The sequence below is a fragment of the Chelonoidis abingdonii genome, chromosome 7 (assembly GCF_003597395.2).
Source record: "Chelonoidis abingdonii isolate Lonesome George chromosome 7, CheloAbing_2.0, whole genome shotgun sequence".
Lineage (NCBI taxonomy): Eukaryota > Metazoa > Chordata > Testudines > Testudinidae > Chelonoidis > Chelonoidis abingdonii.
In genome coordinates, this window is record NC_133775.1 from 104122780 (window position 1) to 104135540 (window position 12761).

Here is a 12761-nt window from a genome sequence, read left to right on the forward strand (position 1 = left end):
TAATTGAGTAGGTGCTAGTCCTGCTGAAAAGGATCTGGGGGTTACAGTGGATTGCAAATTGAATGAGAGTAAATAATGTGATGCAGCTGTAGAAAAGGCGGACATCATTCTTGCAGACAACAGGAGTGTCATATGTAAGACAGGAGATAACTGTCCTGCTCTACTTGGCACTGGTAGCCTCAGCTGGAATACTGTGTCCAATTCTGGGGGCCGCACTTCGGGAAAGATGTGGACAAACTGGAGAGAGGACAAATATGATAAAAAGTTTAGAAAACCTGATTTATGAGGAAAGGTTAAAAAAACTGAGCGTTTGAAAAAAGAAGACTGAGTGGAGCCCTGATAACCGTTTTCAAATATGTTAAGGCCTAAAAAAACGTTGACCAATCCATGTTCACTGAAGGATGGACAAAAAGTAATCAGTTTAATCTGCAGCAAGGGAGATTTAGGTTAGAGATTAGGAAAAATGTTCTAATTATAAGGGTAGTTAAGCACTGGAAAAGGCTTCCAAGGGACGTTGTAGATTCACTGGAAGTTTTTAAGAACAGGTTGGACACACACGTGTCAGGCATTGTCTAGGTTTACTTGGTCGTGCCTCAGTGCAAGGGGGCTGAACTCAATGACCTCTTGACTTCCCTTCCAGCCCTACATTTCCATGATTTTGGCCTGGTCTACACTACGTGTTTAAACTGAATTTAGCAGCGTTAAACCGAATTAACCCTGTACCCGTCCACACAACGAAGCCCTTTATATCAATATAAAGGGCTCTTGAAACCAATTTCTGTACTCCTTCCCGACGAGGGGAGTAGCGCTGAAATCAGTATTGCCATGTCAGACTAGGGTTAGTGTGGCCGCAATTCGACGGTATTGGCCTCCGGGCGGTATCCCACAGTGCACCATTGTGACTGCTCTGGAAAGCAATCTGAACTCAGATGCACTGGCCAAGTTGACAGGAAAAGCCCCGTGAACTTTTGAATTTCATTTCCTGTTTGCCCAACGTGGAGCTCTGATCAGCACGGGTGGCGATGCAGTCCCAAATCCAAAAAGAGCTCCAGCATGGACTGTACGGGAGATACTGGATCTGATCACTGTATGGGGAGACAAATCTATTCTATCTAGAGCTCCGTTACAGAAGACGAATGACAAAGCATTTGAAAAAAATCTCCAGGCTTATAGACAGAGGGCCACAGCACGGAGGCTCAGCACAGTGCTGTGTGACAAGCGTAACGGAAAGCCAAAGAATCAAATGGACGGTTCACTCATGGAAGGGAGGGGGTACGGGGGGGGGGGGGGGGGGGGGGGGGGCCAAACAAGACTTGAGGACCTGGGGGGGGGGGGGGGGCCAGCTATTCCACATCCCACAGTCCGAGTTCTCCAAAAGCATTTCCTTCTTGGCTGAGCTTCCAATGCCCTGAAAGCTCAAAAACATTATCCGGGGTGGTTCAACAGGTGTATCTATCTCATCATTTGCCTCCTCCTTCCCCGTAGACACGATGAAGGGACAAAAAATACAGTTTGCACGACCAATTTTTTCAATGTCACCCATTATGTCTACTGCATGCTGCTGGTAGCGGACGCAGTTACTACGGGCTGAACGGAGCAGCATCCCCTCCCTATCCTTTCCTGATGGCACGACGGTGCAAAATGGTGGAAAAACCGTCATCATCATCCTGTGAGTGCTCCTGGCTGGCTTGCAGTGGAGGTCGGCCGGGGGCGCCTGGGTAAAAAAATGGGAATGACTTCTGGGTCATTCCCAGACAGATGGACTACAAAGGCTTGGTAACCGTCCTCATCATAGCAAGCTGGAGGCTGCAGCTCCCATGCAGCCCACCACCCGCCTTCAGTGTCCTTAAAGAAAAAGATTCTGTACTTCCCTGGAACTAGGTCATAGCAAGTTGGGAGGCTACGTTCCTCTTCCCACCGACCCTTTAATGTCCTGGCCTGGACTATCATAGCAGCTGAAGGCTCCTCCACCATCATTTTATCTCACTAATGTTCAATGTTTCTTATTCCTGCATCTTTATTTACTTTCATCACACAAATGGGGGACACTGCTTACGGCTAGGCCCAGGATGGCTTTCGGGAGGAGCGAAGCAACCAGAGTAGGGAGTTGATTGCAAGGGAAGACCCCTTCCTAGCAGTGGCATGGCAGCTCATTCAATTCTCTGCTGGCAGGATCTCTTGGGGCTCTGAACCTGCGAAGCAGCTGTGCTCACTCTGGTTCTACTAGTACACATGCCCCATATTCTATGGCATGGACTGGACCTATTCTTTACGACAAAACATAAAGAAGAAGAATGACGGGGGGAGTCAATCCCATTCATATTTTGTCGCATTTTTGCCTCCATGCGGCCCTGAACTTAGACCCCGACAGTGAGGCGCATCTATTCTATCTAGGCTCCGTTACAGAGACGAATGACAAAGCATTTGAAAAAATCTCCAGGCTGTGATAGACAGAGGCCACAGCATGGATCCAGCCAGTGCTGTGTGACAAGCTAACGGAAAGCCAAAGAATCAAATGGACGTTCATGGAGGAGGGAGGAGCGCTGAGGTACCTCCATGCTATTCACAAGTCCCCGTAGTCTCCAAAAAGCATTTCCATTCTGGCTAGCTCCAACCTCTGTCAGCAGCATCCAGTACACATACGGTGGCAGTGACAAAAGGCAAAACAGGCTCCATGGTTGCCATGCTATGGCGTCTCCCAGGGCAATCCAGGGGAAAAAGGGCGCGAAATGATTGTCTGCCGTTGCTTTCACGGAGGAAGGATTGAGTGACGACATTTACCCAGAATCACCCGCGACACTGTTTTTGCACCGCCATGCATTGGGATCTCAACCCAGAATTCCAGTAGGCAGAGGAGACTGCGGGAACTATGGGATAGCTACAGGATAACTACCCACAGTGCAACGCTCCGGAAATCGATGCTAGTCTCAGTACATGGAGTCACACCGCCGAATTAATGTGCTCAGTGTGGCTGCGTGCACTCAACTTTATACAATCTGTTTTACAAAACCAGTTTATGTAAAATCGGAATAATCCCGTAGTGTAGACATAACCTCTGTGTTGGCAAGAATACTGTTTTAGAGGGTTTCACTGACAAGACTCGGGAGATGAGACCTACAGGAAAGGGCACTCTGCTTGTAGACAGTTTTTCTGATGTGATGCAGAGGAGCACAACTAACACTGCTGCAATCAGCTTGGGAGTTATGAAATAAACACTGCTCTTCCGTAAATGTTGCAGTTCTGCAGTTCATGGCTGGTGAGTTAAGGCCTCCCTAGCACATCAAGACCCTTTCAGGAAGGATGTCACAATACCAGAATCAGCAAGGCATAAAAATTCCCTTGACCACATTACACTGTGCCTCTTTCCATGAGCAAAGTCTTGAGAGGTTTCCCATGCTAAGGTAAAGGGGTAGGAGTTAAAAAACTTGACATTACATGTATGACAAAACTGGGAAATGCCAGGGAGGCTACTACTTGTCCATATAAGGGAATAGTTAGTTAGTTAGTTACCTTTTTCTTTGGAATCCTCATTTCTCCCTCCTCTGTCTTCCTGAGCAGTTGCTTCTAAACAAACATTGATATTAGAAAAGTGACTCAGCGAATATCCTATTTACTGCACAGTATGCAATGAATACAAGACAGCTTACATGTCCACTATGGTACTCGACTGAGCACTTTTAATAAAATTAGGGCTAGTTTTCCTACACCATTCCCCTACAGCAGACAGCAGGACTGAAAGAGCCACAACTTGAAAAATCTACTTGCACACAATAAGTAGGAAGCTTTTCCAAGTGAGTATCAAGTTTGCAGAATGTGAGTTTACATTTTACAAAGTTCATAAGCCTGATGGTTCCAAAGGTTACTTGTTACTCTTATTGGGAAAGCGAAGTCCTTGGGTTGTGTGAGGTGTCTCCTAAAATTTCCAAGCCTTATGACATTGTCTAAAATAGCAGTTTTCTTAATTTTTTCCACCGGTGCAGCTCAACAGGTGGTAGATGTGACGCTGGCAGACTAGGTGCCAGTTCATGCCAAGGTCCCTGGTTTCAGCTGAACACTGACAAATACATAACTAGAACCAGTCTGGCTCACCCATGTGTTAGTGAGTTAAAATAGGCCTTAGTTATAAAAATATGTTTAGACTTTATGGAATGCTTGTAAACTGCTGCATGCATTAATCTCACTTATAATATCTATATCCTATGTCATAAGATAATACATACGTAACTGTAAATTACCAGTCAGGAGAGAAGCAATACCAAGTGTGAAATACAAGCTTGCAACAGGAGGTGTTATCTCCTGTCCAACAAAAGAAGGCCCATAAACACTAGACAAACCACTGTGGAACATCAGAGGACAAAATACTGTTGATTGCTCTCCTCATCCCCAGCTGAAGAGTACACATGCAACTGAATTCCTCCTAACAGCTAAACTTGCAATGTGAAGCAGAAGCGGGGGGAAGCAATAAAAGGTGGTAAAAAGGAGCAACCGTATCTTTTATGCTGCTTAGACTCTGAGGGAGCAAGTACTAGTAAGCATAAGCAAAAGATCCCCAGTGCTTGGCCTGGGTGAGCCCTACGAGACATATAGAACTTGCATATTATAGAAGCTTCAGTTATCTTTTGAAACAGTGGAACTCATTTGTGTGAACGTGTTTACCTGCTTTAACCTTGTAAATAACTTTCGTTTCCTTCTCCTAGTTAATAAATCCTTAGATGGTTTATTACAGGATTGGCTACAAGTGTTGTCTTTGGTGTGAGATCTAAGGTGCAACTGACCTGAGGTAACTGACTGGTCCTTTAGGACTGGGAATAACCTGAATATTGCTGTAGTACTTGGTGTAAGGGACCATCTATCACAAAGGTAAGCTTACCTGGGTGGCAAGATAGAGCAGACTGTCTGTGACTCCAGGTTAAGGCTGTATAGTGCTTGAGGAGTTCACACTTGATAATAGGTTAGTGAAATCTAAGTGCAGAACTCACAACCAATTTGGGGTTTCTGCCCTGCTTCTTAACAGTTTGCCCTGAGCTTGTTATTCATGTGCTTGAGCTACCACAGGACAGCTTGACATTAGCAATGGTAGAAGTTTGAAGAAAAGTGTTAGCATATACACAGCCTGTGAATGAATAGGGGTGAGCAGGGGCAGGAAAGGAAAGAGGGAGAAGGAGAGACTGATGGGAAAAGTGGGCAAAGAGAAATATGGTACAAAGGGATAGGTAAGAAAAGAGCACAATATGGGGAAAGGAAGAGAGAGAGATAAGAATGAGATGAAATAGACATGGAAGTTAATTAAGCCCCATGATCTATTATAGGAAAGAAAAAGTGGAATGAGACACGGGAAAGGAAAGAAGATACAACAAAAGAAAGAGAAATTAAATACACAAAGATGATGGAACATTATTAGATAAATATATTATTCAAATGTCAGCAATGTTATTTGAGTAATTTATTTGACATAGTTATTCAACCAGCTCTGTAGAGGGTCATACCTTATTTGGCTAATAAATTAGTAAAATTTATCAAATAATATACTTAATCCTTTTATTCTGCTATTTGATCAGCCATAGTAGTAAGTTAATTTTAAAAAGCGTATTAAATAGAAAGTTGATTGACAGTGCTATAGCACACATTAAATAGTAAGCAAATCTTTTTTCCTTTAAGCTGAAAGGCTCTGGAGACGGCCTGGTGAAGGCACTGGTATCTTTACATTGGCTAGTAGACTTCGTTCTCAGTCTAGTAGGTATCAGGTAAATTTTTCAATGTCTGGGAATAGCCATTACCAAATTCCACTGGGGGAACTATAGGTCAAACTTTTTCTCAAGGCCAAAGCCTCTAATTAAAATTAGTCATCTTTGGTTATAACAGAGATGTAACGCAGCTGACAGAATAAAGACAGATACTGAAAGGCATCTAAAATGCACCTGAGGCCAACAAACAAAGTGCTAGGTATAGCATTGCATGTATAGAGGGAGTGCAAGTGGAAAGCAGCAATAAAATAATTTCATAGTATTTTAAATGGAGCTTCAGTGCTGGCAGATTATTTTAGCATAATAACAAAGAGCTCAGTGTGTGCACAAACCCTACAGACTGACCTTGAGACTCACAGTGCAAGAAGAAATCCAGCTCTGAGACAAAAGGAGATACTGGAGCAGCAGAGAGAGAGGGTTTGAGGGCAGCGTAAATCCAACGGAAAACAGAGAGAGTGGGCCAGACACAGAGACACACATAAAGGAGGGAAAGGGAAAAAAAAAAAAAAAAAGACACAGTGAGACTCCCTGAACTTGGAAACAGGAAAGACAGGTTGGTAAAAGCAGATAGCATCATTAATGATCCTAACTCAGCAGTCTCTGTGAGAGTGTTTCACAGCACGCTGAATTCTCTTCTAGAAAAGCAGAGATTAAACAGCACATCAACTGACTCATCTCCCCCACGTAACAATGAGAAGCAACCCTAAACACTTCTACTGATCAACTCTGCTTTGGAGGGTCACCATTCAAACTGCACAGACTTGTGCAACACTTGAAGCCTTCATCTCTTAGGTTAGAGCAGGTGTTATGTTACCTTCTGTCGAGATATCCTCTGTGAAATAACTTGTGGCCTCCAGAGCAGACTCAGCCTCTTCTGAGATCAGAGCTGTACATGCAGAGAGAGAGATGATCAGGTTACTGAGGCACCTCCCCCTTCCCATTTGCCATCATGTAACATCCCTGTGGAAACTATAGCAATTACTTACATTGATAATTCAGATATATTAATGTTTTGGGTTTTTTTAAATATTTAGCTGTCCTTCAGTGCAATTTAGTAGCTAGAAATGAGGCTGGTTATGTAACTAGCTTTCTGCAGATCATCCACAAATTCTTCATAAATCAGTTTGAGAACTACTGAGGTAGGATATCCACTCATTCCCCTCAGTAGGTGGAAATAAACAAAAAAGCTTTATTGAAATATCTAGCAAAACACATAAGGATCCTCTTCAGCCAGTGTGATAGCTACCATTGGGCGTCTGAAAGCCAGGGCCGGCTTTAGGCCTATTCCACCAATTCCCCTGAATCGGGCCTCGCACCCAAGAGGGCCCCGCACCCAGTGAGAATCCCTTCCCTGGCTAGAGGTGCCTTTTTAATTTTTACTCACCAGGCGGCGCTTTGGGTCTTCAGCGGCACTTCGGCGGCAGGTCCTTTGCTTGCTCCAGGTCTTTGGCAGCGGGTCCTTCACTTGCTCTGGGTCTTCGGCACCACTGAAGACCTGGAGCGAGTGAAGGACCCGCCACCGAAGGGCCGCCGAAGACTCAGAACACCGCCTGGTAAGTACAAGTCCCACGTGTTTTTTTACATGTGTGTTTTTTTTGGGTTTTTTTAAGTTAGCCCTGCTGGGGCCCTGTTGAAACAGTTTGAACTGGGCCCCGCACTTCCTAAAGCCGGCCCTGTCTGAGACAAGGAGGGAGAAGAGATCACTCACCTGGAGGCAGGTGCAATTTGTAAAGTAGTTTAAGCTTCTCAGTCAGGTCACCATGGTACATCCCACCTGTGTGGGAAAGGATGAGATAAACAGCCTTTAGTGTTAAGAGTCACTGATAGCTGACAGGATCCACCAAACAGACCCCTAGAGTTTCCCATACAAGCAAGGGGAAGCTGAAAAGTTCTGCAGCTACAGCTCCTGTACAGAATGAAATCTGTGCTGTGTTTAGCAAGAAGGCATTTCTCATTCTGTAATGACATTGTACTCCCTCCTGGATGAATTCCATTGTCTCTCTACGGCTATGTGCTTGCAACAGTGGAAAACTTTGCTAAAACATTCCACAGCATCTCTAGAAAAGACACTTACTCATCCCTGTAACAAACTCCTTGAAGTTAATGAGAGAGTCCCTGTTCTCATCTAGAAGCCGGAACATTCGCCCTGCCAGCACAGGTGTGTGGAGGCCACAGGACCAGAGGGTTAGACTGTCAAACAGCTCTCTGAACTGCTCCAGGTCAATGCGATACTGCTCCAGGTAGGGCAAGCTCTGATCTCGGTGGGCGGCTGCAGTGCGGCTGCTCCCCCAATAACAGCTTGTCAAGTGTTTTGCCTTTGAGGGGAAAGGGTTAATAGGTCAAACCATTAATAGTTACACAAACCTTCATGCTTAGAGACTCAGTTATACCTCACAGACAAAGACACTGCGTAGCCAGAGAAGAAACTTTTGCTCATACATCTATTTTTCTCCACCCCTTATTTATTCCTAAGGTCATGCGTGGTCATGGCTGAACTCTGAGAAATGAAGGAAGAGGATTTGATCAAACTAGAAAAAGACTAATTTCAAGGAGAACAAAAGGCACTATCAGATTTGGATGAAGACTCAGGCAGAGATTTGAGTACACAAGACTTGTCACAAATCGAGAATGAAAGTTTTATGAATAAGTCATACCATCTTACTTTGGTAAATACATCTTGCAACTGAGTACTTCAAAGGCATCACAAACATTGAGTCTGATTGCTCTCTGAGGTAGGGAACTATCATCCCATTTCTAAATATGGGCTGAGGCACAGAAGGGTTAAGTGACTTGCCCAAGATATCAGAGCAAGTCAGTGCCGGAGCTAGGAATCAAATCAAGGATGTCTGAATCCCAGTCTCCTACTCCAGCCACTAAACATTCCTTTCCAACATTGCCAGCATCTCTCCCTGAGGAATATCATTTAAATGCTGTCAACAGTCTTCCATCATCTTTGTAAAAAAATAATCAGACATACTAGAGCCAGTAGCCAGAGCCCCACTTCTGCTTCTGACAGATCAGATTCTGGATAGAAACACAATGCTATTACTTCCCCATCCACTCAATCTTGAATATCTTTCTGTGTATCAGAGGCAGAGTGACTAGGACACATTCTTCCGCATGCCAGGTTCCTACCTTGAACACCATATAAAGCTCTTCTAGTTCTTCCATCGAAAAACCAATGTCACCAGATATAGCTCGGACCTAAAGTAAGAGAGAGAAACAGAATGAACATTTCTTTATTGCTCCTAAATTGTAAAATTTATTCACTTATTATATGAAACAATATTTTTTATACCATGAAAAAAGGCAAAGAGACTTGACTAAGGTACAGGGGAGGAAGGAGTGTTGTGATTTTGAACTGAAGGAAAACAGTCTCACATCTCTGAGTTGCTACGACAGGAAGATGCCAGCAACTGCTAACACAGAAAACAGCTGTACCCGCCTTGAATAAGGAGGGTAAACACAATAAAAAGCTGCTCAAAGTGTTAAATGTTTCCTGCTCTGACTGCACTGTAATTGGAAGTGAGAACAAGCAACACATCACCTCAGTGCCTTTGTTTCACTTTGTGGCTTTCCAATGCACCTATTATCAGACATCTATATCGGGTGCTACAGTGAGAGGGGCAAAGGAAACAGGTTTCACAACTTGCACAAACAGAAGAGTAAAGTGGCAGTAAGATGCAGATGCTTCTCCTCTGCCCCAGTCCTCTGTGGGTTCCCAACATCATAGTACACACTTTGGGTGGGAAGGACATTAGTATCTGCCATCTTGCAACCCTCAAAGAACCAAGATGAAAAGTAACAAATACAGGCAGCTCTAACCAGTGGAAAGTGTTACAAGGCCTGTTGTGGTTCACACTGGCAATGATTTGCCTATAATTCTACCAGGATCATGTCTTAGTACTTCAACTGTTTCCTCTGCTCTTCAACCCAACTTGTTAGACTAGATCAAAGAGAGAGAAATTGAAGTTATTCAAGTCACCAGATACATTTTCCACATTAACCATCATCCCTTTAGTCACCACATCCTGGGTTTGCTACAGAGCAGATTTTCAGAGGACTCAAAGCAAAATCTGCTGCATTAACATGCCAACTGGTAGCTCATTTAATCTGGGTGTTACATACCACACTCCTCTTGGCTGTGTCCTCCAGGGACTGGATCACCTTCAATCTTTGCTTAAAGCGCATCTGCTCAATGTCATCTGCCCTCAAGTTGCTGAATTTCTATAGTAAGGAAGGAAAACAAGTGGGTTACCCCCATCTACCCAGGAGACAAGTCTCATATTCAGTGACATATTAATAGACAGCCTCCGTGCTGTTGAGGAGGAAGAAAGGTCCAGGGAAACAGAGCAGTCAATGGGAGCAGAGGGAAACCTTCCCATAGTTGGGACCCTCCTTCCAGATGGGGCTGGGGTTGCCTGTCGGACTGAGGTTACCTCTCCGGGGGGAGGGAACTCCAGTTGCCAGGAAAAGGCAGGTGTTAGTAATGGGAGATTCGATCATTAGAAACACAGATAGCTGGGTTTGTGATGACCGGGAGAACCATATAGTGACTTGCCTGCCTGGTGCAAAGATTGCGGATCTCTTGAGGCATCTAGACAGACTTATGTGTAGTGCTGGGGAGGAGCCGGTGATCGTGATACATGTAGGTACCAATGACATAGGGAAGGGTAGGAGAGATGTCCTGGAAGCCAAATTTACGCTGCTAGGGAGGAGACTGAAATCCAGGACCTCTATGGTGGCATTCTCAGAAATGCTCCCAGTTCCACGCTCAGGGCCAGGTAGGCAGGCAGAGCTTCAGAGTCTCAATGCGTGGAAGACGATGGTGTGAGGGAGGGGTTTACGTTTCATTAGAACTAGAGGAAACTTTTGGGAATGGGGGAGCCTATACAGGGCTCACCTAAACAAGGGGACAACCAGACTGCTGGCACGAAAACATTAAAAAGGTTTGTAGAGCAGTTTTAAACTAGGAGATGGGAAAGCGACGCTGCAGAGGAGCATGGGAGTCGGACACAAGACTTCTCTTAGGGGAGAGTCTGACAATAGGTGAATTCAGGTTATTAAGTCCAGGAACAGAGGACGGAGAGGATAATGTAAGGGCCGGATCAGATGAAACAGTCACATAAAAATCTGCACATCAGATAAGGGCAGACAAATAAAACAGGGACAAGTTTATTAAAGTGCTTGTACACAAATGCTAGAGTCTAAAAAAATAAGATGTGTGAACTAGAGTGCCTTGGTGATAAAGGAGGATATTGATATAATAGGCATCACAGAAAACCTGGTGGATGAGGACAATCATGGGACACAATCATCCGGAGGTTACAAATTATACCGAATAGGAAGAACAGGGTTCGTGCAGGGGAGGAGTGGCACTATATGTGAAAGAAAATGTTAGAATTCAATTGAAGGTTAAAATCTTAACGCGAATCACATATTCCATAGAATCGCCGTTGTGGATAGAAATTCATGGCTCTAATTAAAAATATAACATAGGGACTATTATCGCCCACCACCTGACCAGGACAGTAATAGTTGAGATGAACTGCTAAGGGAAGAATTAAGAGAGGCTTATCAAAATTAAGAAGCCCAATAATAGTGGGGATTTTCAATTATTCCCTATATGACTCGGGAACATTTCACTTCAGGATAAGAAATGAGAGATAACATTTTTCTCATACTTTAAATGACTGCTTCATGGCAAGCACTGGTACTGGGAAACCCTGAGAGGCAACTCTAGAATTTAATCCTGAGTGGAGCCAGGAGCTGGTCCAAGAGGTAACTATAGCAGAACCGCTTGAAATAGTGCGACCATAATACAACAGCATTCAACATCCTGTGGGGGAAGAACACCTCAACAGCCCAACACTGTGGCATGTAATTTTCAAAGAGGGACATACAAAAATGAGGGAGTTAGTTAAAAAAAGGTTAATAAAGGTACAGTGACTAAGTGAAAATCCCTGCAAGTTGCATGGGCCCTTTTTAAAACACCAATAATAGAGGCCCAACTTTCAATGTATATACCCCAATTAAGAAATACAGTAAAAGGACTTAAAAAAAGAGCCACTGTGCTTAACAACCATGTAAAGAGCGTGAGAGGATAAAAGACTTTCCTTTAAAAAGTTGGAAGTTCAAATCCTGTGAGGTAAATAGAAAAAGGAGCACAACACCTGCCAGCGATTAAGTGCACAAGAGTGTTAATAAGAAAAGCCAAAGAGGAGTTTGAAAGAATAGCTAGCCAAAAACTCCAAAAGTAATAATGAAATGTTTTTAAGTACATCAGAGCAGGAAGCCTGCTAACAAGCCAGTGGGGTCCCCTTGTATAACGATCGAAATACAAAAAGGAGTCGCTTAAGCGATTAAATCATTGTGGAGAAACTTCAATGGATTCTTTTCGCTTCGCAGTCTTCACGGCTGAGGATGTTAGGGAGATTCCCTAAACCTGAGCCGGCTTTTGTCGGTGACACTCTGAGGAACTGGTTCCACAGATTGAAGTGTCATAGAGGAGGTTTGGAATAATTGATAAACTCAACAATTAACAAAGTCACAGCAACCAGATTTGGCATTTTCACCACCAAGAGTTCTGAAAGAACTCAAATGTGAAGTGCGGAACATTAACTGGTTTGTAACCTGTCCTATTAAATCGGCTTTGGAAACCCAATGACGGGAAGTTTAGCTAATGTTAACGCCAAATTTATTTTAAAAAAGGGCTTCTAGGGTGATTCCGCAATCTACAGACCGGTAAGTCTAACGTCCGGTACAGCGGCAAATTAGTCAAACAATAGTTAAGAATTAAAATGTCAGACACATAGAAAACATAACTGTTGAGCAATAGTCAACATGGTTCTGTAAAGGGACATGTCTTTACTGAATCTATTAGAGTTCTTTGAAGGGGTCAACAAACATGGGAGCAAGGGCGATCTGGTGGACACAGTGTACTAGATTTCCAGAAGCCTTTGACAAAGGTCGCCTCACCAAGGCTCTTACGTAAATTAAGCCTGTCATGGGATAAAG

At 43.9% G+C, this 12761-nt stretch overlaps 1 protein-coding gene across 3 annotated transcripts in view; it reads right to left on the reverse strand.

Moving 5' to 3' along the window:
• The window catches only part of TBC1D9B (TBC1 domain family member 9B), a 45689-nt gene that overhangs the window by 4000 nt on the left and 28928 nt on the right, over positions 1 to 12761 (reverse strand). For 2 of the 3 annotated variants that reach the window (XM_032772251.2, XM_032772253.2), the window contains 6 exons: positions 9873 to 9971; positions 8880 to 8948; positions 7819 to 8059; positions 7453 to 7518; positions 6559 to 6630; positions 3511 to 3564 (listed from right to left, as the gene is read on the reverse strand). In XM_032772251.2, coding sequence (XP_032628142.1) covers positions 3511 to 3564; positions 6559 to 6630; positions 7453 to 7518; positions 7819 to 8059; positions 8880 to 8948; positions 9873 to 9971 — 601 coding nt within the window. Of the gene's footprint in view, positions 1 to 3510; positions 3565 to 6089; positions 6141 to 6558; positions 6631 to 7452; positions 7519 to 7818; positions 8060 to 8879; positions 8949 to 9872; positions 9972 to 12761 lie in introns of all 3 variants that reach the window. The other variant, XM_032772254.2, reaches the window with a different exon arrangement.